Source organism: Haemaphysalis longicornis, unplaced genomic scaffold, assembly GCF_048455015.1.
Source record: "Haemaphysalis longicornis isolate Haplotype H1 unplaced genomic scaffold, Haemaphysalis longicornis Haplotype H1 scaffold_1, whole genome shotgun sequence".
Lineage (NCBI taxonomy): Eukaryota > Metazoa > Arthropoda > Arachnida > Ixodida > Ixodidae > Haemaphysalis > Haemaphysalis longicornis.
In genome coordinates, this window is record NW_027526203.1 from 352,399,662 (window position 1) to 352,427,109 (window position 27,448).

A 27,448-nucleotide genomic window follows, 5' to 3' on the forward strand; every position below is an offset into this window, starting at 1 on the left:
GAATCGTGCCCTGCAAACTTTGGCCGAGTAGCTGTTGTGCAATAAAAAAGATCAGCACCACGAGCCTCCTCCATTGCAGTGACACCTAACATTTTCGAAATGAAACAGTACAAAACTTGTTGGAGACTCCGTCCGAATAGACAGTTCAACTAAGGAGCAGCACTAGACCCCCCCCGAGATACCCTTGTATGGAAGCGAAACTGGCAGGTGAACAGCTGGCGGTGTGTAAGGCCGGTTTGAAGCGCTTTTCTGGCAACTGGGTGTTATCTTTTGACTTGCATCGGAAGTTCTTATCGCAGAAATCGGGTCAGGGTTTAATGAAATCAGGAGCGGCATGCTTTTTCGGGGATCAGTCGCGGACGCTCAAGGCACTATGGCAGGTAGGCTTGAAGTTGGGTAACAGCATGGTAGCGCCCAATATGAATTTTGCAATGCAGAAACGAAACTGAAACTGTTGTAAACTGTTCGCGAATGGTCCTGTGGTAAGTAGAACTACAACACAACGTAGAACAATGTGCAAAAAGGCAATAAAACTGCCTAAAATCATAAAGTAGCTTTGCAAACAGGCGCTGCTTGACATTTTCAGCTGATTTCAGGTATTATTACTGTAAGAGTGCAAACCTGACGATTGAAAATCGTTTGCTGATTCATCATTCGTGCCGTGATAACAGAAACCAAACATAATGCAGAGTAATTATGAGTGGCACGCATTCTTCGTTGTTAGCAGTGACGCGTGATGACCACGCCCCTTTTCCACACCCAGGTGATGCAAACGTGTGTCAAAAATCCTGTTTTTGTTGCACAAATGAAAACAAAACTGATTTTGAAAGGGTTGATTGATTGTTGGGGTTTAACGCGCCGACGCAACGCAGGCGATGAGGCGCGCCGTAGTGGAGGGCTCCGGATTAATTTTGACCACCTGGGGATCTTTATCGTGCGCCGAAATCTCGTACACACGGGCGTTTTTGCTTTTCGCCTCCATCAGAAAAGCGGCCGCCGCGATTTTGAAAGGGCATTTTCTGAGCTAACTCCAAATAGCTTTACTTGTTCCAGCAATGCCTGGAACGCTATATGAAAAGAGGCTCCCAAGGTATCGTTCAAATTGAATGATTTTGAATAGGTGCGGTCACGAAAGAGTTAATATATTTCAGGAAAGGGGGAGGGGGGGGGGGGGGGGGGGACACACCTCCACCCCTGCATATGCCAGTGAACTGAAAGGATTTCATTATTAGTGTGGTTGGCTGCCTTGAGACACTCCCACTGAAATAATGTGGCCTACCATAGCTGTCACTTTCGTCTATATAGTAACAGTGAGCCTTTAAATTATCCCCTCCGGACTCACAGTAGGCTGTCCAAGACATAATCCTATGGTGCTTATTTCTTCCCTGACGAGAGTCCCCAGACTACTAATAGATTATTGAGGATTGAGAAGTTAAAGAGGATGACCAGTACCTGCTGCCGTTCTCTGGCTATTCGTCAAATATTTTTGATAGCATGTGCTGGCTGGATTAGACAGCACCGGTACCCTCTTTACCCAATATGGGCAGGCTTGAATTTGGTACTATGGCACTACTATATCTTCAGCAGAAACCATAAGCACCTAACCACCCCCAAACAACCCATGTCACGCATCACAACTCACGGTGGGAGCAGTCTGGATTTTTACCCAAACCGCTTCCTCTCGCCGTTGTCTTGATGGCTGTTCCCTTTGCAGCAGGTGGAGCACAACGTCCGGAAAATTGTTCCGCACAGGGTCCTAGCCTACCCTGACTATCCAGAGTCACTGTCGTTGATATTAGGAGACGTTGCTCTAGCAATGCCTACGTGTGCGAGCGATAACGTCTTGAGTGAAAGCCCAACCAAAGCAAGAAATAGTTACTAATCAGTAACCGTAACTCTGACTAGTCAGTGAGCGGTAGCGGTTTTTTGACGTATGGGCAAAAATCAAGACAGACTGCTTCCACCATGAGCAAAATTAAAAGCCGCGGCCTTTTCACGCTTGGGTCACTTGCAAAGCATAGTGGGCCCCCACTAACTGAAATGCGTTATTTTTTTTTTAACCACGGCGATTCAGGGACTTGAAGGCGCTGTACGAACGCTTTACAAACCGTGGCTTTAAAATATCTGCCGTTATTTCTTGTCTTTAAGCAAAACTATTCATGACAAGCATGGGAAGTTGCAAAATAAATGCAATACAAAGCAGGCATGCGATGCATTCTTGCACTTGTGCGGCATTTGTGCTAAAGCAAGCTAAAAATGATTATCGCAGCACCCAAACTGACAGGGCTTCCGCCAACGACACATTTTGCGCTGCAAATGAGCCCAGTTAAGAGGATGACGACATTGATCGATTTGATTTGAGGTTTAACGCGCGACGCTTCACAGGGGATGAGGTGCGCTGTAGTGGAGGGCTCCGGATTAATTTTGACTACCAGGGGATCTTTAACGTGCAGGCTGTCAACATTTGCGTCAATCTATACTTAAGTCCACTTACCATGACTGCCCTATTAGAATGATTGTTCTTGCCGTACACAGGCGGATCTTCCCTCAACTCTACCAGACGAGACGTATGCACAACTTTGGAAAGTTGCGCCCTAAATGACAATTACGTTTCACTTACACGCAACGCGAAGCAAATACGCCCGGCAAGTTGTTCACCCAATCAAAACGCGAAACAAACCGTTTACTGGAAAGCACTGCACGTTTCGCTGCCTCTGTATTTTTCCGGCTTCACTGTTACGACCATGAAGCAAGCAATATCAATAGATAAATTTCCGCAAGAGCTTTAACGAACACTAAAAAGAACATGATCTAACGAACGCGCACATTGCACGGACTTTTCTTTCCTCGATAATCATGAAACCGATAAAACTTGGCTTGGTCAGACTTGGCTTAAAGTGGCTACATTCTTGGCTATGGCTTGGCTGGCTTGGGTCTTCATGGCTTGGCTAGCTCACACGCTGGTGAAGCACATTTTTTGCAGTTCCTTTTGTGCGCGCATTTTGTGCTTAGCTCAGGCATACGAACGGGACGCGCGCTTTTTGTGCTTTACAGGATTTCCCGTTGTGTTCGGCATCGTTCAACAAAGTGTGTTCCTGACTTTTGCAACAGGTGCTTTGGAGTGCTTGTAAATTGTACTAATTCCATGCCGTTAGTTGGGTCGAAGTTATGACTGAGTTGGGCTAGTTCGAAAAGGTAGCGAAAAGGGAAACGACACGCGAAAGAACGGCACTGGTGCTGTTCCGTCTTGTTCTCCCTTTTCACGTCCACCTAAATGCTTTGCCGTCCCAATGAGAGCGTTGCAAAGTTTGTTCGTTACTCTCACGTGCACCTAAATGCTTCGCCGTCCCAATGAGAGTGGTGCAAAGCTTGTTCGTTCCTTTTAGGGCTGTCAATGTCCAATGTCGTCGAACCGTCGTCTCATGTAGTCACGGTACTAAAACCTCGCCTCGCGCTATAATGTCACGCGTTAAAAAAAAAAAAACCGGGACACTCGTTTACGCCTCGCGCTAGACAGTTCGTGCTTCAAAGACTTTTGCAACAAAGCTTTGTATTTCTACCGCCTAAGGGTTTCATTTCAGTTGGCAAAAACGCCAAGGCGCCAAGAATACTTATACACTGCATGCTTCGCTCCTTAAATGATTTGCCGTCCTAATAAGAGTTGCAAAGCTAGTTCGCTCACGCCCCAAATTTGCGCGAAAAATGACTGCCTGCTTTTTTTTATGCACTGAGCAGTTGTACTTGCTAGACCTGCATCCAGCAAGATGAATCGTTCTGTTGAAAATCAGCTCATCACCGTAATAAGCGTCTGCCCAACTAGTTTTAGCAAGGCAGTGATGTGTTTTGTTTGAACGAACCTAACCAGCATTACTGTGCATTTGTAATTAAAACTAAATGTGCGTAAAATATGACGTGTACGACAGCTTCGAACGCCTGTATACTGGTAGTGCACGCAAGAGGTTGTTTTGTAAGTTCTTACAGGAACGATTCAACATGCAGGCTGTGCACACCATGGCGGAAAACCAACCACCTGCAGATGACTGGGCATACGTGCCTTCTGCCCTGAAGGAGGCAGTGACCGTTGAGTAAGTTTCATCATTCATTGAGGTTTTGCACGAAGTAAGGGCCGTATATTGAATGACCGACGATGCATAAAAAAAGTGCAGTTTGCATTACATGGAATAATTGCAGCGACCAATTCCTTATGAATGTCTTGAACATGGCGCATTTGTTACAGATGAAGCAAACCCATTTTTCAGAGTTCCCAGAAAGCTTTTTCTTTGTCCAAAATGTTAGTTCATAATGCAGTAAAATTATGTCTACCCTTGCCATGCGTGTGTGAGAAAGGGCATTAAGTGCTTAATGGAACCACGGAGGCATATGTATCCTTGTTTTATATGAAAGAACTAGCCTTTGATAACTCACTCAACTGTAGTCCGGCCCCGAAGGTCGCTGTTTTCGCCAAAAAATGGCATTGACAAGCTTTCATATTTCATGCTACAGAATGTCAGCAGTGACGTCAATGGGAAACATCAAAGGTTCAATAAACAGTGTGTCAACTCCATGCTAGCATTCAAGAGGTGAAATCAGACATAAACTGAGGCACCACTACCGTTTCTTGGCAGGTACTTTTGTTGGCATTTTTCAATAGCACAAACTAGACTGACGTCATTGAAGCAGTGCGAGAAAGTGGCTGCTGAGTTGCAACTGTTTCATCTGTTTACCTCATCTACATTATTTGTGTGAAGTTCGGGTTAAAATTGGCATGGGAGTAATTGGGGCGTGGCAATCTAACCATTGAGGCATTTTGAAGAAGCCTTTGAACAAATCATGTCATGCCTTTGAGGTATCATAAACGGTAAACCAAATTTTTATTTTGTTAGGGTAGGAGCTTGGGCAGGCTGGTGAAACATGGTACTGCAGTAAAGCGCAATCTTATGGAAACAACATTGAAAGGACGACACAAAGTTTTTTGCAATCATCTTTTTGTTGTTGTCTCGCATTTTCCAGCGGTATCGTGTATAATTTGTCTTCACGGTCCCTTCTAAGCTTAAAGTTTAAATGTCACTTATGGAGTGCCGCATTCATAAATTTAATGCTAAGTTTGAAGAGATCAAAGAGGGAACAACTTTTTGTTTCAACTGTAAGACCAAACCTTTCATAGTTATTCCAGGTTTTGTTCTGTTAGAAATGGTTCCTTGTTACCTAATTAGAGGCACGGTGAAAACAAAATACTGATTTGGTCCATTTAAAAGACTGCTCTGTACCAAAAGACAATCATGTCAATTTTAACACCAACTACAAACGCTCCAGGTAATGAGAAAAATGAAGCAGCGGTAACCCACCACCCATCTTTGGGACGTTGCAAGGGTTATTACTCGTATGTGTGATTGGAGCTGCCTACCAAAGCCATCGCCCAGAAATATAACTGAGTGTTCATGGTGGCGGCTGTAGTTCTACTTGATTGTACCCCTAATGCTAGCATGAAGTTAACACGCTGTTTTTAGGATTTACTCCATTACATCACTGCTGACATTGTGTAGTGCGAGGTTTGTAAGTTTTTACAACGTATCCTTTTTTGGACTTGACATCCTTTAGAGCTGAAATGGCGTTGAGTGAGTTGCCGAAGTCTAGTTCCTTCAAAGAAAACTAGCATGTCTTTTGTCTAAGGGGTCCCTTTAAGAAATAATAATGACAGGCGACATTTCTCTCCTGTTTCCCTCTCTTTTTGTTCTTTTTCTGTGTCTGAAAAAGCATATCGCAAATCATAGGAAGAAAGTACAGCGGCGCCATACAGCCAGAGGCTCCGGAACTGCTGTCGCAGCGAAGCCGACGGCTGTCTTAGTTGCCCAGTCACTTGCAGTAATAATCTCAAACTTCTGCTGCAAGCTGCGTAGATATTCTGCTGTAAGCTGCGTAGAAGGCACCATGTGTGGAGAAAGCAGCACTTCTATGGCGGCATTACCCACCAAAGATAACTATAACGAAGGTTACATTTTCATGAAAGGTCTTATTCTTGGTGCTAGTACAGTACAAAGAGCGCAGGTTTTCTGGGCCAATTTTTAGCCTTTTTGTGTGTGTGTGGGGATGAACGACTCCTTCCTGCCTTACTGTCACCTGTTGACAGTCCTTCCCTCGGTTGATTATAGCTTTGCATGGTGTAGACTCGCACATGCATGGCTTTATTGTCTGGCCAGGTGGGGTGTGGTGGTTTGTCGCCAATCATTGTTAGCTGGAGGGCAAAAATCACACTTTTCTACTCTCTAAAACGTCCTCGCTTCACTTCATTTTAATTTGTATTTACTATAGATAAGCTGACCTCCAAAGTTAGCCTATCTGTGGAGAACACAACGATTTCAAGTTTATTAAGACGCTCTTGGATCCCTTGGTACCATTTCAAGGTACAGTCACTGACAAAAAAAAGAAAAGAAGCAGAGGATGGAAAACATGCAGCGCGAGCAGTGGCTTTTGTCATCTTTGATAGTGCCAGGTCTGCCGATGTCAACTTGCTTTATTTCATACAAGTTTCAAAGGGCCTGATGTGTTATCAGCCATCACCAATTGCCACAGTTGACAGGAGCAAGCATTCGAAGTCTGTGGAGCCCTTTTCCATATGATGTGTTGCATGGGTGCTCGTGAGTCCCACCTTATTTATTTACACAGACCAACATGTTTTTAAGAAGCACTGCCCATATGTGGCTGCAGGCCAGATTGTGTTCCTATGGTAAATAGTATGTGCTTGCAAAACATAGAACGAGTGCACTCAGAGGCAAGCACTCTACATTGAAAACTGGGCTTGCACCTTCTCTGCTGTCAGTGTAATGCATTGCAAGCATAGTGCAGATCATTTTTAATTTGCCCCTATATGTGGGCTGTGCAGTCTAGCGTTGTCTCTCCATTATTTTCACTTGAAGAATGCATGGGATGGCAGTGGGAATACCATCCTGAACCATTTGCCAGACCAGCCCTTCGGCAGTTAGCTCTGGGTTGGGGTGCTGTTCCAAAATGGTGTCTGCTTCCAGTTCAATTTTGTTCCAGTTTGATGATAAAAGATGAACGGCATTACTCCCGTTTCTGGTTCAGTTTGGTTTGACACTTGTTCAATGGGCACCCTGTGTCTTTTTTTCTTTTTCTTTTTTTAACTTTTGAGACAAAAAATTATGGGCAACCACTCGGATTGATGCAGTAGTGTCTGCGCTAGCAGAACTTTTGTTGTGCGACAGATTTGTCTCAATGAACTGAATTTGCCTCCCAGCCTCCTTGCCACTCTGTCCTCCTTTGCCCAAGCTGCTTCACATCGGTGACACCTGCAGGCTTCTTAGAAATGACACCACTACTGATGCTAGTGCAGTAAAATGCTAAATACATGATGAAACATCATGTTTCTGCTGCACTTGGTAATGTGGCAAACTCCTTTCCTCGCAGGAAGGTGCGGGAGGGAACGGTACTGGAGCTGCAGCCATCCGCTGGCAACGATGAGGCTGAACAAAGTAAAGGTTTTGAAGCTGCGAACATGATGGAAAATCTGCGCCTTGACTTTTTGCACGGAGGTGAAGAAGCTGACGATGATGATGACAACATGGAATTCAAGCTTCCATTTGAAAGGATGGCTTTGAAGATGGAGCCTGTCACAAAGGACAGATTAGTTCTGAAGAAGGTAAGCTTATTTTGCATAGAATATTGTGGTAGTCGACTGCACACTTGGTGTATATTTTCTGGTTTCAGTTTCTAAAAAGATTGTGTTTTTCGATGGTCAGTACGAAGGACAAGGATTTTTGTGTGCAATCGATTTCGTACAACCTTTGACGGGAAATTTCAAAAGCTCAAGTTTCAGCCCCTATGTCATGGCTACCCACACATCTAGTTATAACGTGTGCACCACGTACATTAGGTTTTCATCAACTCTTCCTTTTTTTAATACAGTTGAACCTCGATTTAACGAAATTCACGATATAACGAATTTTTTCAAGTTTTCTATCAAAATTTTGCTAAATCCATGTATTTTTATCTTGATTTTACGAAGTAATTTCGTGCGGCGCTTTCGATTTAACGAAGTCATGGCGAGAAAGGAGGAACGAAATTCCGGTCCAGGCTTGTTTTATTTTGCCTCTCAGAGCCTACATTGAAAACATTCAGTACTCACATTAACTCTTAAAAGGCTAAAATGAAAGAAAAGCGGTGAATTATGCGGTTGACAACAATTAAAAGCGATGAAAGAAGCTGCTTTGAACCGCTAGCGGTCATCGGCGGTTTAATAGTGCGGCCACCGTTTTGACGTCTCCATCGTTGCCTACGCCAGCGCCCTCTATGCTTAGGCTGCCGAAGGCCGAAGCCTACTTCAGGTGTCTTTTTTTACGCATCCTTGCTCACGGTGCTGCTGCTCGCTGATAACCACGGTTGTGCTTGCTGATAACCACATTAATATTTTGTTCGTCCATCATTAGATGAGTCTTTGCGAACCGAACACCACTGACGCGTTGAGGCTTTCTGGGCATGAAGCATTTGTCTCATCAACTAGTGCTGCGTCCAGTAAAGTACTGGTTTTCGTCCGACAGGAACTGACATATGTTTTCCTGTGGAACCTCATGACAGCAACAGCGTTTGCCTCACAGTGAAGAAGAAAGGTGTCTTGTTCACACTCATAGGGGTTTATTTATCCCCTTCAGGACACCTCGATTGCAGCAGATTAGACAGTCATCAGAGACACCCTTGGACCTTGGATCCTTATGGGGGACTTTAATGTACATCATATTCTTTGGGGAAGCCACAGAAATGATCCACGAGGTCGAAAGCTGGTCTCACTGGCGTCCCATCATTAGCTTTGTTGTGTCAACGATGGCAGTCCAACATTTCTTCGCGGAACGACACATAGTAGCGGTCTGGATTTGGCTTTTGTCTCGAATTCTCACTGACAGCCTTCAATGGTTCACAGACATTGAAACCTGTGGAAGTTACCACCTTCCCACATACCTGAGGATCGAGGGCTGTGATGGTTTTCTTCCTGGGAAAATCATCCGACAAATAGACTGGAAGGGGTTTAAACCTTGCATGGAAGATATCTGCCGCGAAGAGCTTTCCTCGACTTTCAAAAGTGCCGTAACCAGCACTGTGCAGGATTCCGTGGGTTCTTTTCGGGTGCATCCCTAGCTTACAGAATTTGACAAAGTGCTAGAAGATCTCGGAGCTATTCGTCGTCGTCCAGAACGAAGATACAGGCGCACAAAGTCTATTCATGACCTTCGTGAGGCCAGACGTACACAGAAAAAAATTCAACATCATATCGTACAGCTGCAAGCACAGCACTGGAAATTGTTCTGCGAGAAACGTCTTTTAGGTTTTTCTTTTTCTTTTTCGTTACTTGGTCGGTGCCCTCTTTCTCTCTGAGAAACTTATCCTCGGAAACCTCTATCTCTCATCTGGAACACTGTCAGAGGCCTTCGAACGACACAGAAATGCCGAGAGGTTGACGTTGTGGAGGACTTTCATCACCAATGGCCCAGCTTCGATCAGCCAAGCGAAGCGGACATACACATCGTCCTCGTATCACGCGACTCCTGCATGGATGTCCCTTTTTCAGTAGAAGAGCTCGATGCGGCACTAGATCTGTACCAAAGTTTATCTTCACCAGGACCGGATGGAGTGACGTACACCGCCCTGCATCACCTCGGTCAAGAAGCCCGTCACACTCTTTTGTATCGGCTGAACCAGTTATGGCAAAATGGTTTGGTCTCTGAGGACTGGAAGGGTAATGGAAAGGGCCTGATCCCAGTTCTTAAACCAGGCAAGTCTCCCCTTCGCCCGGCATCATATCGTCCTATAGCCCTTGCAAGCTGCATTGTAAAATTAATGGAAAGGATGGTTTTGGGTCGTTTAGTGTGGTACCTCAAGCACCATAAAATTTACCTACATGCTATGGCTGGATTCCGACGCGTACGTTCATCCACCGACAACGTAATTGACCTTGTGACATTGGTTCGGCACAACAAATCACTCAAACATTTGTCAGCCGCTTTGTTTCTCGATATAAAAGGAGTGTACAATAACGTACCCGCTGCGGTGGCTCAGTGGCTAAGGCGTTGCGCTGCTGAGCACGAGGTCGCGGGTTCGATTCCCGGCCGCGGCGGCCGCCTTTCTGATGGAGGCGAAAAGCAAAAACGCCCGTGTGTACGAGATTTCGGCGCACGTTAAAGATCCCCAGGTGGTCAAAATTAATTCGAAGCCCTCCACTACGGCGTGCCCCATCGCCTGCGTTGCGTCGGCGCGTTAAACCCTACAATCAATCAATGTACAATAACGTAATACACGATGCCATTCTGGACGCCCTACAAGATGCGGGAGTCTGTGGACGGACAATTAGGTGGATATAAAGCTCTCTATCCAGAAGATATTTTTTCGTTGAGACTTCGGATACATCACAGTACTTTGTTTCTCGTGGCATCCCACAAGGAAGTGCACTTAGCCCTATATTATTTAACCTCGTGCTGATTGGACTTCATGACGCATTACTAACCAACGTCCACCTCTCCATCTATGCTGATGACATTTGCATTTGGGCATCAGAAGTTTCACGTCCTCAGATTTGGGCCCGACTTCAGAAAGCCACAACACTCACATGTTTGTTCCTGCGTCAACAAGGCCTGGAAACATCTCCGGAGAAATCTGCACTGGTTGCTTTTACCCTAAAAAAAATGTCGCAGTATAAGATTTCTTTAAATGGACACCCTATTCCTTACGTCAAAAGTCACCGAATTTCTAGGAGTTATCGTGGATCGGGATCTGTCATGGACTGCTCACGTTTAAGTCCTGAAGGAAATACTCACTGCAGTGGTTCAGCCATTCAAGTTTCTGGCTGAAAGACGTGGGGTGTCTCCATGCACTCGATGTTACGCCTATACAATGCCCTCTTTCTCTGTATTTTACGTTACAGCCTGCCTGTATTAACCAACACGTGTAAAACTAACCTACAGGCAATTCAGGCCATACAAGCCCAGGCTCTTTGGACATGTCTCGGTCTCCTGCGTTAGGCCTCAACTGTGGCCACAATTTGCATCGCAAGGGATCACCCAATGACAACCCACATGACAGCGGAGACACTGAGGGCACACGTTAGGCAACTCACTCGGTTGCCTCACCACCACTTTGCATCTCTGCCTTCAACACGACCACAGGCATCTTTTTGTAAAGTGGTTGCCGTTCACAGTGGGAGCTTGCCATCGAGATATGCACCTCTGTTACGACCCTCGTCCCCACTTTGGTCCTGTTACAGCCACAACTGCACCTAACCATCCCTGGAATAAAAAAGAAAGCGGACCTTCCACCCAGTGGTCTTCAACAGCTCTAGCTACTCTTTCTAAATGAGGCCTACAGAGACTGGGTCCATGTCTACACGGATGGATCGGTAACCACATCCAGTTCTGCCGGTGCTGTTATGATACCACAAAAGTCAATCGACATTCATTTTAAGTTTCCAAGCTTGACGACTTCAACCGCTTCTTAATTGACAGCTATTCGGGAGGCCCTTCTATTCATCCAGCGGGAATCGCCAGAAAAATGGGTTGTGCTATGCGGCTCGAGGCCCGCTCTTCAGTGCACCCAGTCTGCCCTCCGCCGCGGCCCATACGATGGCTGAAATATGGTGCTTATATGATGCAGTAGTCAGACATGGACATGATATTGTTTTCCAGTGGCTCCCAAGCCACTGCGGCGTTACTGGAAACGAGGATGCGGATCGAGCGGCTCATGGCACCCATAAAAGTGCCAGATTGACCTGCATCCCTCTCTCACGCACTGATGCAGCAAGGTCGCTGTGGTCCATTGCCTGCGAAGTCACTCTCGCTAAGTGGAACACACTAGAGTTCTCGAACGCTCGTCTTTAGTCGCTCGACCCCGATTTGCAGCGCCACCTATCTACTAATGTGCCACGCTCGGACGTCACCTTACTTTGTCGCCTGTGGCTAGGTGACGGCCATGCCTCCACCATTGGCATGGCTGACAGCCCTGCTTGTGGTGTGTGCGCCACTGAAGAGCCCGTTGAACACCTTCTGTGCCATTGTGACCGATTCACAACGCCGAGGCAACAGCTCTCCACCACACTTCGCCAACTCGACGACCACCCCTTTACAGCACAGACTATTTTGGGTCATCGGCGACGTCCGTCACTGGCCGAAAAGGCTACATGTACCGCCTTAGTTTTGTGCATTTTCTTGTTTTGTGTGCATGCTTTGTACTGCCTTTGTTGTTACTATAGCCACGCCTTGTGTTTTTCTAATTTCCTGCCTATTCTTCTTTTTTTTATTATTATTATGCACTGGGGTCCTTTCTTTCTCTTTCAATTCCCATATCCCCATACCTATGAGTAGGGTAGCCAACTGGGCAGTATCCTAGTTAACCTCGTTGCCTTTCCTGTACTGTTTCTTTCTTTCTTCCTTCCTTCCTTGGTTGTGCTTCAATGGAATGTTTGAAGCTCACACAATTCATATACTAAAAAAAAGTAAGTTTACGTGTAATTTATGGCACAGTAAGCCCAACTGCAAATGACCTATTGCTGCTGTGACTTCTAAACTACTTCGGTTTACTGCACCTGTATCAGAAGGAGGCTTTGTATTTCTGCAATATTTCTTTTCTTGGTAACGAGCTGTTGTGGCTATACTATTTCAGTTCTGAATCAAGGTTTGTATTGCCGTGGTTATGTGTGTTTTAAGTTTCAAAATACCAAACTTGTATAACACAAGGTTCAATAGTTTGCTCATTGTAAACCTCCACTAAAACAATATTAAGGAAGCCCAAATTTATTGAGATTTTCAGTAACAGAAAACTTTTTTATGTCCGTCTCGTGCTTACAATGAAATATTTGTCTTGATTTAATGGTGTAATCTTGAACCACAGTTTTCTCTTGATAAAGTCTCTATGCATTGTGTACGCACAAATTGGCCGCCTCTCCTGGATCACCACGGGAGCCTGAGCCTTTTCCGAAATTACTGGGCAGACCATTCACATTTTTGGTGCCCAATTTTCTTGTCCTCTTATGTTTCATTACTGTAGTGTCAGTTCATACAGCCCATGATGAATGAAGCTACACAGAACTGTGCTCTTTTCTCTGCATTGAACATTGGGACGGGGCATGCCAAATCTCTCTCTTTGTTGTCTCCTTGTGACATTGGGTATTAATACTCTTACGGCAACACCTTCCAGTAATAGTTTATTTATTAAATAAAGCTGACCATCCAAACCAATATTTTGTAGCTTTTCTTGCGAAAATAGAGGAGGGGGGCGGGGGAGAACAATTTCTGTGCACAAAGTACGGAAAACAAAGACCCTTTTCAACTTTGCATGGCAAAGCGGTCTGCAAAATATTTGGGATGTGGTGTTCTTGCGAAGAGTAGGGCAGATTTTTTTGTTGCAACTCTTGTGCAGGTCATGAAGCCTGGTGCGGGCCTGGTGGTCAAAGCAGGCAGTGGCGTCAGCTTTCACTACAACGCATACCTGGAGATGTCTGATGAACCATTTGATTCGACCCGGCTGCGTGGCTACCCCCACCGCTGCCTGTACGTACATGCTGCTGGCTAGCTGTGCTCCTTCTTTGCTTTGCATCGCTGTTTGAGACAAATGCAGTCTGCACTTTTGCTTAATGGGGAGGGAACAGCCGGCCCGTGATCCAAGTGGCCATGTCTGGAGCCTGCTGAATTCGCGGGATAATTGCCAGGTTACCACTCTCAACCTGGTAGTAGTGCATCTTGAGCATAATCTGTGCACTTGCCCTGCTTGAACTTTGGCCATGGGCTGCCTTTCCATGGATCGTCTGGCTCTGACTGCTGGTATCACTTGCAACAGCAGTCATGTAATTTTCAAGGCACTCTATTTGCCTCATATAGTCACCATATAATGGGGAAGTCCTTGCACTTCGCTTTAGAAATTGACTTGATACGGCTTGTGGCTGGCCAGTAAATTCACTGCTTATAACACAGGTGACTTTGCCTGTACAAGAATGTCGGTGCTTCTAGCGTGTGACAACAAGAAAACTAACTTTTCATTTTTTAGCATGGGGACCTTGATTTGGCATGCAGCTGTCACTAATCTCAGGAGGGAATTTTGGTGCTTTTTTCAAAGTATTTTGAACTCGTTTACAGTTTGTATAGCTGGCATGCCAACTTCACCTTGTCATAGGAGTGACATTGCTAGTGTTGGGTATGTGAGTAGCTGCAGCAGCCTTTTCATTATAAACATTACTCACCCTCTACCACCATACATTCTCTACAGTTCGACTCGTGCTGTCGTACAAAACCCCCCTACTTGTTCTCTACTTGATGGCTGCCCGGTAGGGTTGTGAGGTATTTTTAATATTGAAGGGAATAAGGCAGTATTTGCCTTGGCTTCAAATCAAACAGCACTGTTAAAGGACTTGAAATATTTGTGAAGTTAAAAAACACTGGTAAGTTCAGTAAGAGATGGGGAATTTTTTCTTATTTTAAAAATGGAAAACATGCCACTGGGAATGCGTGCACAATATATCTTTTGCAAAGAGTTGGCTGTCTAATATATTGCACTATAAGGGCTTACGACCAGCACCGACATGCACCAGCTTCCTCTGGTTGGGGTGATAGGCTTGCTTGCAGTGCACCACTAACGTGCAGCGAAAGGGCAAAGGCAACAGGCTTTTGGAGCACCTCTTAACTTCTTAGTCTTGGGCCAACACCACCTTCATTGCTCTGGTACTCTTACTTATTTTAGGTGTGAAACGCCCTCAATGTTACCCACCCATATTTGAATGTTTTTGTGCCTGTGAGGACATTGCACAGGGTTCGTACAGGCCCTTGAAAACCCTTGAAATTGAAAATTTAAGTTTTCAAAAGCCGTGAAAGCGTGAAATTTTTTCCTTCTCCTTGAAAACCCTCTATTTCTTTGGGCAACAAAGAGGAGACCCGATTACGTGACTGGGTTTTCGTGGCTTATATCAGTGGGTTCGTGCACACTCCCCATCCAAAACATGCTTTTTACAATTTAAAACCAGGTTTGGGGTGCAGTAGTACTGCTTCATACAGCTTTTACCATTTAAAGTGAGCTTGGCAGCACTGGCGTGCTGCTTTGCACATTGGCTCATACAGAACGAAATCCCTGCATCGGACGAGGCAGATATTGGCATAAGTCCCCTTCAAATTTCTATACTGCTTTCTGCATTGCCTCATCCTGTTATTCATTTTACTTATATTCCTGTTGCTGTGCCTCGCCATAGCTATGCCCCACCACGTTTCGAAAACTAATGGTGCTGACACTCCAGAGCGAAATGAGAATGAGCACAGATAAGCAAAACTCCGAATGTGAGAACATCTAGCTCCTAAACTTTACTGAAATACCTTATTTTGATGGGTGTGATTGTGGGCAGAGCTAGTGGAGTCGTCAATCACCCCCCCCCCCCCCCCCCCCCCTTTTCGTAATGAACAGAGAAATTTGGGGGACGAGAGTGGCAGGGGGTATTCAGTTATGTTCCTCGCTATTCAAGACTGTGTATTCAGAGCATTTGCAGAGCTCGAAAAAGCTCAAGATGGCATAGCTTTTGTAAAGCTCCTTCAGTATTACTGTGGGTGGGGGAAAACTTGTCCACTTCCAAGGGTGGAGCTGTTCCAAGGAGATTTTTCTTGAGGTCATTTTTTTAGATGCAAAGAAGCAAACGTTTAGCGTCGGAGAACAGTAGGGAAACGTCAGTACACGTGCTCCCCTGCACCCTTGAAAATGCTTTGGCAGGGCCTTGAAAATCCTAGAATATCCTTTAACTCTTGTCCCCGAATCCTGTGCAAACCCTGTCGCAGAAAAGCAGAAAAATGAAATTCTTGCACTGTTGGTATTGTGACGGGACAGAGACCAATGATCAGAAGCTTGCAAAGCAGGGACCAGTGTTCACATATACCGTGAGGACACTCATTTCAGGGCACACCAGTGAGAGGCTGTAAGTTGGGCTAATTTTTCGTACCTTTTGTCAGGAGTGATTCACCCTGTTTGTACCCATTGCAGTGGCTCGGTGGCTATGGCCTAGTGCTACTGGGCCCAAGGATGCGGGTTCCATCCCGGCCGGGGTGGCTGCTTTTTTGATGGAGGCGAAAAGTAGAAGCGCCCGTGTGTCTAGATTTCGCCACATGTCAAAGATCTCCAGGTGGTCAAAATGAGCCCAAAGCCCTCCTCTGCAGCACACTTTATGGTCCAGGTGTAGCTTCGGCACACTAAACCCCGCAACCAATCAGTCAACGTGTTTGTCAGAATAGGTGACGCCCTGGTTGCATTAACTCTTTCGGGACCGCTCCATAGGCCATCGATCACATATGATCGATGGTTTCGCGAGCCTGCAGAATACAAATTTTCGCTCGATGGAACACCTAGCGACATCTAGGAGATAGTTTGAAAACTGGAGTTTTCTCTTTTGTGAAGTTTCTTTTTTTATCGCCAGGCGGCAACGCGTCAAATATTTTATTCTGACGGGTAGTGGTTTCGAATGTAAACAAACATGGCGTCATACTCGTGCGAGCGCGATAAGAAATCCGCCTCGTCTCGGCTCACATATCTTCGCCTTCTACTGTGGATTTTAACGATGAGAGTGGCAGTGAAGAGTTGAAATGCGGCTTTAGAGATCGGATTTCAGTTCGAGTGAGGATTCAGGTGTCGATCAGCCTGGAACATCAAATCGCGCTCAAAGGTGGGTGTTGGTTTCGGTTTCAATTGGCCCTGGAGTAGGTATGTGCGCTCGAACTATGTTCTGGCTGGTTTATATTTATTCGCTAGGGTGTTAACTACCTATGGTGGTGATCTCCTGCCACCAGCGCAGAAACGGATCAAGTTTTCGGTGAGACAGGAGCCCGGCGTGTACCTGGGCGACGACGTAGCCATGGCCCTAGTGCCAAAGAGATCACACACAAAACAAAAACCAGTTACACCTAGCCGCATCAAACTTTTTCAATGAAGAAACAAAGCATTGTGTTAGATTTTGTATATCCTGAAATAATTTTATTCGTTTTCAATATTTTTATATTTACGCTTTTTTCTATCTTTTTCTGTAGTTTTTTTACGAAGTTCTTAGTTTCAGATTTTTTCATGGTTCTATCGTCAGTGTTGAAGTAAAACTTGGTATTGTATGTAAAAGAACATATAATTAGCTGCATTTTGGTATATGCTAAGGCAGGATGGTGCCTTTGCTTTATGTAAAAAAAAAATTTGTACCGAGACCTCCCTTTTTCACCACTTTTTCCGGCGGTCCCGAAAGAGTTAATACAAGAACACTTGTAGGTTAGGTCAAGGAATGAGGTGAAAAAAAAATTGTCTCCACACAAAGTATAATTCATCCCAATCACAGTAACAATCTTACTTTCTAAGTGGAAAAATGGACTCCAAACGACAAGCTTCTCACTGAGCAGCTTAACGAGGCGGGGGCCCGATAAACCTTGAGGCAGGAGGTCAGCCGCCTTGTGTTTGTTTTATGCAATAGAAAATTTTCTGCAAAGGCTTTGAGACAAGCCTCTCTTTTTTGTGCTAGTTACTAAACCGTAGTTGAGAAATTGTACGTTACAGTTTTTGTATTTGCGCCTGCTAAATATTTGCTTTGACTAAAACATATTTGCTTCGATTCAAAAATATTTTAAGGCATTATCCGCTTCATATTTGCTTTGGAAACAAAAATAACTAGTCCTGGATTTAGACAGAGCTGGGTAGGCAAGTGGGCCTGCTAAAGCAAAATCTGGGGGGCCTTTGCTGCATTCCTTCTGATCAGTGTGGCTGTGCCGGTGTTCACCGGAGCAGGTGTGGCAGTGCATCTTCCCATGAAGTTGTGGGCCTCGTGCCTACTCTCCACCCTGGCGTAGCATGCGAAGGAAGGCGCTGAGCACGCCCTGCCGGGTGCACGCAGGCTGGACGACATGATCATCCCGGGCCTGTCCCTGGCGGTGGCCACCATGCGCAAGGGGGAGGTGGCCCGGGTGCTGGTGGGGCCGCAGTACGCCTTTGGCCCCATGGGCTGCCCGCCCCGCATTCCGGCCAATGCCACCATCCTCTACGAGGTGGAGCTGCTGCACATCGTGGACGGCCAGGACGCGCTCGAGCTCACGGGGTACACGCCCGAGGGGGAGGGCCGCCACTTGCCCTTCCCCGTGCTGCTCGAGGTGGGTGCTCATGGCATGGCTCTGATTGATGTACACTTAGGGCTGCACAGCCTAATATTATTAGGAGGTCCGAACTTCTGTTCCGTGGCAGGCTGTACCGATATCGCCAACAGTGGCTCCTACTCCAGCGTGGCTTGTCCAGCAGTTTTTGCTTGTATTTTGCTTGCAGCCTACAGCGGGGTTAAAAATGGCAATGTGCGGAAAATGCCAGCAGCAATTACTCGGCTTGGAAATGGGCATTCTTTCGGATGGGGTTGATGATGCAAACTGCATATTGTGCTGGAGAGTCCATTCTTTACTTGCAATACTCAGACGACCACCAAGACCCATTGTGGTAATGCAGAGCTCTAAATGGGACTCCGTGCAATGCCGTACATACAAAAGCTTACATCCAAAGTTGTAACGCTGTTTGTGCTATGAGCAAGGAGCGTCAAGGCGCCTGGCATTTTCTTATTGCTTAGCAGTTCAGATGCTACACAGTTTGTCTTGATATGAATGATATAGCACTGAAATTCGGGAATAAAACACCCAGAGAAATCCGTGGAATCGTGGTGGGGTGGTACTAGAAAGCAGACCTTAAGCAAAAATTTTCTATTTAAATTTTTATGTTGTCATTGATGATGCACCCAAAATTTCAAAGTCTTGATTGTGTCGAAAGGTCCAGAAGTCCGCTTGTAAAAATGTGGACACGCAGTACATCAGCTTGGTGTGTCCCTGGCAGTGTGGCTGGCAGCAGTCATGCCAGCTGGATCCATTTGATGATGGGCTGCATTGGTGAAACCAATCGTTAATAAAAACACAAGTGAAGTAGCAGTGCTGAACCGTTCAGATAAGTTTTCTGGGGGTTTTAACTCTTTCGTTACGGCAGAAAAACGGCTGATTTTGGGTGCTTCCACAAAACTTTTTTTCTCTTGAGCTAGTGGGCACATTTAGCATGGCTATGCATGTAATTGTAGCTTATAGACTGCTCTTACAAACACATACCAGCAGTTTTGTGAAAGGTACAATTACTTACAGTTTATTAGTCAAATAATCAGAAAAAAATGCACAAAAAGGTATACACACAACGTATATAGGCGATTGTAATAAGCCTAAAAATTATTTTAGGAATTCTAAGATATACAAATTGTTCCTACATTTCTTGGCTATGATTCAATATATATATCAACGCTGTACACCAAGTTTTGTATTTTTGTGGGCCTGTCAACCTAGCGGAACTGACAGCTGTGCCACTCCTCGAAGCCACTCGAGTGCAAGTCGGTCATGCATCCAAGCACACTTTTTTGTGTTCTGACACAAAATCCTTTTCGCTTTAGTGGTAAAAAACCAGAAAAAAAATCCAGTGCTCTTGAGAAGTGTCGCGCATCGCTCCGTAGCTGTAATCTGACACGAGTGCCAGGCTATCATGAAGGTGATAACACGATATGACGTGGCGCATTTGGCAAAATATCCCTACCATACGTTGTCCAGACCCTACACATCAATGTGTAAAGCCACAGTCGTCAGATAGGAAGCCCATTTTGTTTATGAATACAGCCCAAATACAGCGGACGCCGTTTTCACACTACTCGCCACTACCGCGGGTTCAAATTTCACTCTTGGTGCGGTCTCTGCACACGAATTATCAACATGATAAAATCGAAAAATGAGTTGTCAATAAATACGCCAGATGGCGTTAGTTGTTCGACAGGTGCCGTTTTTAGCTTTCGCGGGACGTTTGAAATCATCGGACACCGGCGTCCGATGGCCTATGGTGCCGTACTGAAAGAGTTAAGGGGGAACACTTGTCTTAAAACAACTTATTTTAATTTTCAAGTAAACTCTGTGAAACTTGTCAGTCTTGCTGGTTTTTTCCCACGGATTTCAAATATGTCATTTTTTCACTTGGCCAATTAGTTCCCGAGATATTTAGAGGTAATTAGCCACTTTTGGTCAAACAATAGACAAAACAGTGTTGGTCATAAAACTGTAATCTTTACATTTTCAAGTACTATGAACCCTGGTGAATGCAATAATTGAAGCAGATTTTTGATGCATTGCTTGGAACTAATTTTACAGCTCATTAAACTTCGTGAAATAGGCACGCAAAATGGTTCCTTGCCACTGGTGCCACCGAAGTTTGATAATGATCTGTAAAATACGTTCCAAGCGATGTTCCCCTCATTAAGTGCCCTTGTTTGTCATGCTTGCTTTGCTATGCTCGGCATAACCCGGTTATAACTGATACTTTCATGGCTCTTCAATATTATAAATGTATTCGACTGTACATACCTACTGTTATAGTCCCCAAGTCCCCGGTTTTCAGAGCAAATGAAGGGCAAAGTCGATAACAAAAGGGCCAGTTAGGCGAGTTGGTGGGTGTTCATGTTGAAGTGGTACAGCGCAAACAGATGACGGGCAAAGGAAGAAAGCGCAGGCCGGGCACAGTCCTCAGTCCTTTGATCCTTTTAGCTGTCGGAAGGCAACAATAACGAACGAGAAGTGTCAGCCTTGATGGAGAGCAAATACCTGAAGGACAATGCTTGGCCTTACCGTAAGTGCGTGAGAAATGCTGGCAAAAGCAGGGACATCTGCTTTTGAATGTGTAAACGTGGCATGGAAGGATTAGGCGGATTCAAAATAAGCGCTAGGATGAGGACTTTGCTGCATAATTGTAGGCTTCCTGCCATTCGTGAAAAATCTACTTATGGCTCAGATCAATGGTAGCTGTTGAGGAGGGCTAGTGGCTGTGGAGTTCTTTTTTTTTTTTTAACCTGCGTGAATCAGTTGTTTGCTGTTCTATACTCTGGTGTTTATTTGCCTTTGAGCCTTTGCTTGCAGGCTGTGCTGTAGTGATGTGAGTGGTCCATAGTCTGGTGCTCCTGGCCGTGCAGATTATTGCGTGGGCAGCAGTACCAGACTGTGGGTCACTTGGGCTTGGCACCGGCTCTTTGGCTTAAATGAGAGACGTTGCCTCGCAAGACTTGGGCGGGTGACGCCTTTTGACTTGGCAGCACTTGCCGTCGTGTTGCCAAAGTCGTCAAGATCCCCGGTGCTTCCCATTCTCGGTGCAGAGGTGTGCCGCCAAGCGGAGCAATGGCAAGACCTTCTACGACGAGGGCAAGCACCTGCATGCGCTCAAGTGCTACTCGTCTGCCATCCGGGCCATGGAGGAGGTGCGCACGGGCAACGAGCAGGAGGACCGGCAGCGCAGCGAGATGCTGCTGGGGCTGTACAACAATGCCTCGCTGTGCTGCATCAAGACGGGCAAGGCCGGCATGGCCATCGGCTACGCCAAGCGGGCGCTGCTCATCGCGCCCAAGAACGCCCGGGCCCTGTTCCGCGTGGGCGTAGGCCTCAAGATGCAGGGCGAGTTTACGGACGCTGCCCGGTACCTGCGCAGGGCCCTGGCCGAGGAGCCCAACGAGCAGACCATCATCCGCGAGCTGCGCAGCGTCGACTCGCTCAAGCGCCAGTTCGACCTGGAGGAGGCCGCCATGTGCAGGTACCCCGCTTCGTCTTCCCCCTCTGGCCCAGCGAGAATTCTGCACGGGCATTCCCCATGTGGCACCCGTGAATCGGGGCAGTGCATGCCACGGAACGCTCGAATGTGCTTGCGCATGAGTTTGCTCTAGGGTTTGCTAAATGTCTGTCAGCTTCAGGATGCTAGGCGAAGGAAAAAGGTTAAGTTTGTAACTGCTTGTTCAGTATGAATTAAGCTTGTTCGGTTGGCTACATGATTAGCATCTGTGACAAAGAAATGGTCTCTGCAATTCCATGAGAGTGAGAGAGACAACTTTATTGCGCAATAATGCGACAGTGGTTCCTCAGTCCAGGGGCCGATGTGCTCTCTAGGCTGCCATAGCTCTGGTCACAAGCAGGAGCTGGTCCTCAGGGCAACAGATGTACAGCAGTATCGCCCACTGCTCAGGGGATGGGGACGGATGCATAAGCGGAACGGCTGAGTTTTTGGTGCAGTTGCAGGGGTGAGAGAGCTGCGCATATATTGCGCAGATTTTATACAAATTTGTTTTCCTGCGCCAGGCTGCTCCAGAAGCTTGAAAATTGCAAAAATTGCGCCAAACTGCTCCAAAACAGTCTGAGAGGGCTCTCTTTTAACGCTCACGTCAGTTTCAGTGGGGAAAAATGCTTACTGACAGCATAATTTTCCAGCACCCCCAAGGTGATGCTGTTTGTAAAGCTTTAATTGATTTATCATTCAATAAAAAAACCTGCATAAAATTGTCCCCGACAGTTTTTCGAAAGTCACCATGTCAGGTTGCACATGTTATGTTCTGTGCGTTTTAAAGTTTTCCCTTCGGCCTTGAGTGTGAGTCCGGTGCGTGCTTGAAGTGAAATTTCGGACTCATTGCGGTGTTATAAGATACTCGGTTATTGCTGTGTTTGATAGGGAGCTTGCGAGCGGCGGGAATGGGATGATTGACGCTGCAGAAGTAGCGTCAATCAAGAACTTTTTAGTCGATGAGTGGATGGTAAAATTCAAAGGCCGCTCAGGAATTCTCCAGTACGTCAGAGACAAGGTGACGAAATGAGGTTTCAAGTTATGGGTTCTTGCAGACACCTGAACTGGCTACACCATTCAGCTTTTTGTGTCCACGAGAAGATGTCAAAAACCCAGTGCGAAAGGCTTGGCCTTTAACGTTGTGACCGGACTGTGCAAGAACGACCCCAACCAAGGGATAATTTACATGGATAATTATCCATTTACATGGATAATTTTTATACCTCAATGGCCCTTTTTTTGCATTTGCTTGAATGCAAGACATTTGCTTGCAGAACAACACGGAGAGATCGCCGTGGGTTTCCCCATGGACTCTGTGGGGACCAGGGTTCTTACGGCAGCCTAGCTCGATTCTCGAGATTCGGCCGCAAGGCTAACTCCGCTGAACACCACCACGGATCACCAACTTGGCGTAGCGGCAGCGAACAGCAAGGAACACAGGACACAGAATTCGCCCACTCCGACGTTTATTGCAATGCAACAAGGGGACATCGGGCGCGTCGCTCTACACCGCCAAGACCACCTTAGCCAGGACGGGAGAGACAGGCGCGAGGGCGGACAAAGGAAGGCCAAAAAGGAGCGAGTCGTACTTACGGCCGCTCCCGACAATTGTTCGTATCCAAAAAGACTCTCCCTCCGTCACCCGTCCCGGACCAGGCCGCCGGAACTTCCGGGCAAACCTGTCACGTGAGGGCCTCGGCAGCGCCCCCCGCTCCCACGGGCATCTTTCCGGAGGGGGAAGCGCGCCGCCGCGAAGAGAGAGGTACCACCCTTCTCGCCTCCGCAGCGGGCCGAGAGAGATAGGAAAGATGGTGGAGCTCCGCAATCCCCTCAACTCGAAGACCCCAACTGGGAAAAAAAGGCGAAGAGAGTGGAGGTGCGCTGGCTGCGTGACAAAAATGTTTTGTACCTACAGTGGAAGGACCGTCATGTCGTCAGCATGATGAGCACTGTGCATACGGCCAACAAGCATGTGGTCGTGAAAAGGAGAGAGAAGAAGGATAGCAGATGGCAACAGATTTCGATCATCAACCCGAAACTCATTGATGAGTACAACTCAGGGATGCCTGGGGGGGACAAGTACGATCAGCTGATAGGATCGTACAGTGTGCTTCAGAAGTGTGTCCGCTGGTGGAAGACTGTCTTCTTTCACTGTATTGACATTGCAGCGTGAACAGCCATCTCATTTTTCAAGCGCACAGGAAGTGGCACCCTAAGATGGCAGAGCTCTCTAGAGTTTCCCGCTACGATCAGCTGGTGTTCCGCATGGAACTAGTGCAACAGCTCCTCAAACTTGAAGGCGCACCCCGTGGACCTCGTGTTCAGCCCCCTCCGTCCCCTCCCCTTCCTTCTTGCACGGATCACCAACCAGAGAGAACGGAGAAGGCGTTCAACTGCAAGAAGTGCTACAGAGACAAGAAAATTGGAACAGAAAACAATTGTATTCGGCAGAGCTTCCTATGTCCACTTGTGTTTCACCCACCAGAACTGCTTTCAGAGTGACATGCCAAACAATAAGAGGACAAGTGAAACATTACTCCTATAGAGACTTTTATTAGTAGTAAGCCTTTTGCTAATCAGTGTAAATATTTTTCTGTATTTTGAACCCTTCAAAACATTTTTTTTATATATATAAGCACATCATTGACAAATTTTTTCAGTTTGCCGAAACGGTTGTCTTGCGCCAATTGATGATGATGATTGTAGGGTTTAACGCACCGACGCAACGCAGGTGATGAGGCGCGCCGTAGTGGAGGGCTCCGGATTAATTTTGACCACCTGGGGATCTTTAACGTGCGCCGAAATCTCGTACACACGGGCGTTTTTGCTTTTCGCCTCCATCAAAAAGCGGCCGCCGCGGCCGGGAATCGAACCCGCGACCTCGTGCTCGTCTTGCGCCAATTAAATTTTGTTTCGTATCCTTCTGCTTTGTGTAGAAATTTATATAATTACAAAGCACGTCTTTCTAGCTTTATTTCAATGTGCCTTCTGTCGTTTTGCACCCAACAGTTTTTGCAATAAAAATGTTTACCCAAACCTCTGGCTTTTTTTCTCCGTGGTTTTGAAGCCGTGTAAGCAAATTTTTGTAGCTCAAAAATTGCTCAAGTTAGGACTTCGATTTTCCTGCAAAAAATTGCTAAGAGAAGCACAAAACATTTGTATATTTCAGAATTTGTTCTAAAATTTTTCTTCGAAGTTTTGAATGTTTGTGCAATTTTGTGCTAAAATTACCCAAAATTTCTAATTTGACAATTTTATTTTCGCATTTTCTCTCAATACAGTTTTAAAAAAGTTATATCAAAGGAGAATCTATTTAGGATCATTTTCGTTGCTTATATATTTTTACACCAAACAGGTTTTCCATAAAAAAATATTACTGGAACCCACAAAAAACGGCACTTTTCGTTCGCCCAGTACCTGGTGCTTTTGCCTACATGTGCCGCGTTGTTGAAGTCGCGCTGCCGCTCTAGCCCGACCGTTGAGCACGCCATGGGCACAGCAGATGCGTCGTCAGCCTTTGCGTGCGTTGCTGTAGGATGCGTGGTGGGAGATTTGAACTGCTAGACACGGTTGTCGCGTTACACACCGTCCTAAATTCACATTGTGCACTGTTATGAAATTGACTCGAAATTTTATTTCCTAGTGAAATTTGTTCGTAATATCTTGCAACAGGCAAATGTTACCTTGTTAAAACGAGGTTTCAAATACATTGCTTTCTATGGGGACTTTCAAGGGGAATTACAATTTGCTTGTTGTATCCAGTATTTCATTATAGCCCGTCTCGGTAAACAAGGTTTAACTGTATATCACTATTCATGACAAAAGTTTTAAATGTTTGTGCACCGCTAATCTAGCAAAGGAAATTGAGTTCAAAACAGTGCATATGCTGTATTTATCGAAAATGGAAGGAAATAAAACTCTTAGTAAAAGTTTTTGCTTGCTTGCTTGCTTGCTTGATATTTTATGGTAATCTTACTGGGTCCAGTATTCCACCTGGGCATGTTGTCCATGTGTAAATTGCTGACACTGTTTAACCTGAGCAATGGAATTGTCGAATTTGCGTTACCAAGGTTATTTTTTTCTTTGCGAACATTAGTTTCTTCGGACCTAGTGATTAATTCAACTGTTAAGCATATTAAAAAAAGGCAAAGTGAATTGGCCTTGGGGCACTACTTATTGATGTCCATTGAAGCACACACAGCTTCATACAGTTAATGGCAGTGAGACAGTACCCATCCTTTGTTTCTCCATTTCTCATTTTTCTACAGAACTTAATTTCTTCGTATAGAAATACCTTCGTATCAGATGCTTTACCTCGATTACATGCCACAAAGACTGAGTTTTATAAGTTCTCTGGCCTCTTGCCTTATGTCTTTGTTGGCAGTGTTTGCAAAGCCTTTCCTTTCCTGTTTGCATCTTACAGGAGGATGTTTGGGGCCGGCGCAACAGGGTCAGACGGGAAGAAAGATTCTGCCACTGAGGGCTCTGGAGTGTCGCCCCAAATACAGCAGAAGATTCGGGAGACCTTGGAGGAGCACAAGGGCAGGACGCCGCCTAGCAAGCCCATACCATTCACCACTGGATTCTCAGAAGCCCACTTCGACTACATTCGTGCTCTCAGTGCGCGCCTGGGCTTGCGGTGCGAGGACATGCCAGGGGTGGGTGTCAAAGTGCACTTCGACTGAGAACACGGTGCCATCAATGGACGACTTGCAGGCTGGTCCGAGGTTTATGTGTGGTGCTCGTTTTTCGTCTGTTGAAGAACTTGTTTGAAGTGAGCAGCGAGTCGAAACCAATCTCCAGCATTTCTCGTTTTGCTTTGTTTTGTAGATAGGTTCTACTTGTGCCTTAATGTGTATCGAAGAATTTGTGTAAAAATGAAATCTGAGTTGGGCTTTCTGGCCTGTTTTTCTGTGTGTGTGTGTGTGTGTGTGTGTGTGTGTGTGTGCTTTTTTTTTTTTTTTTTTAAGAAGAGAGGGAGGGGGGCACACGCAATTGCATTTTGTATCGCTTAGTTTATGGCCTGTATATGGGCTGTTATTATTTTTATTTATTTATTTTCCCTAGACTGTCTAAGTTAAAGAAACTAAAGGCAGCAAACTAAAACTGAACTTTTTTATTAGTATTATTTTTTATGTCGCAAACAAGTAGAATCCACCGAGTAGGTGGCTTGTACATGTGCTGCTCATTTTACTGGTGTGTGCAATGCTAATAAAGAAAACGTCCACGAGGTGTTCTCGGGTGTGCAGCTTATTCGCTGTTGCAATGTAGCCCTGCTGCTGCGCACAAGGGTTTGATTCCCAGCTCTGGAGCCGAATTATGAAAATGCTGGTGTGCAAGGTTTCGGCACACGTTCAACATTCCCTGGCAATGCAAAAAAAACCCAGAGCAGTCCACTCGCGGTCTAGTATTGGGTTCATTAAACACCGACTTGGACATTTAAATTGTCTTTTCTTTTTTTCAGCGGCGCGTGAATTATGGATTGTGTTTTTTAGTGCACAGAAAAATGATCTGCTTAAATGGTATCTTTCATAATGCTTGGTGTACAAAATAAAACATGAATTCGTGTTTTGTAGTGCACCGAAAAATGAGGTTCTTTAATGGCGAGCTTACTTCACAGCTCTTTAAGTGCAAAATGAAAAAATGTTTGTGAACAAGCCTTGGAGGCTGCCAACTCAAAGATCTGTGTACTGATCACGACACTGCAAACTATGGCCTCAAGAATAGCAGTTTCTGGATGGGGTGCTTTCTAATGTGCATTCGTTGCTTTGTGTTTTATATATATATATATATATATATATATACACAG

The 27,448-nt window shown here is 45.7% G+C and overlaps 2 protein-coding genes across 4 annotated transcripts in view; one reads left to right on the forward strand and one right to left on the reverse strand.

Moving 5' to 3' along the window:
- The window catches only part of Rabggta (Rab geranylgeranyltransferase subunit alpha), a 29,072-nt gene extending 26,468 nt beyond the window's left edge, over positions 1-2,604 (reverse strand). Inside the window, exon 1 of the mRNA XM_077685955.1 lies at positions 2,495-2,604. Coding sequence (XP_077542081.1) covers positions 2,495-2,497 — 3 coding nt within the window. The 5' untranslated portion in view covers positions 2,498-2,604. The remainder of the gene's footprint in view (positions 1-2,494) is intronic.
- A 320-nt stretch (positions 2,605-2,924) lies between these two features.
- Positions 2,925-27,448, forward strand: LOC144154873 (inactive peptidyl-prolyl cis-trans isomerase FKBP6-like). Of its 3 annotated transcripts, none has more exons than XM_077685952.1 (7): positions 2,925-2,963; positions 4,000-4,085; positions 7,426-7,657; positions 13,414-13,544; positions 17,885-18,137; positions 21,191-21,621; positions 26,063-27,448. In XM_077685952.1, the coding sequence occupies exons 1-7, from the start codon at positions 2,940-2,942 to the stop codon at positions 26,322-26,324; spliced, it is 1,419 nt and encodes a 472-aa protein (XP_077542078.1). In that variant the 5' UTR covers positions 2,925-2,939; the 3' UTR covers positions 26,325-27,448. The 3 variants fall into 3 exon arrangements, with proteins under 3 accessions (XP_077542078.1, XP_077542080.1, XP_077542079.1); XM_077685954.1 differs by having other exon boundaries at positions 2,948-3,087; XM_077685953.1 differs by lacking the exon at positions 2,925-2,963 and adding an exon at positions 2,970-3,111.

Bases quoted from the DNA above. Each gene is read 5' to 3' on its own strand.
- LOC144154873 (XM_077685952.1), top strand. From the start codon at position 2,940: ATGGCTTGGCTAGCTCACACGCTG. The intron at 4,086-7,425 runs GTAAGTTTCATC...CTTTCCTCGCAG, and splicing joins AAGGAGGCAGTGACCGTTGA to GAAGGTGCGGGAGGGAACGG. The intron at 21,622-26,062 runs GTACCCCGCTTC...TGCATCTTACAG, and splicing joins GAGGAGGCCGCCATGTGCAG to GAGGATGTTTGGGGCCGGCG.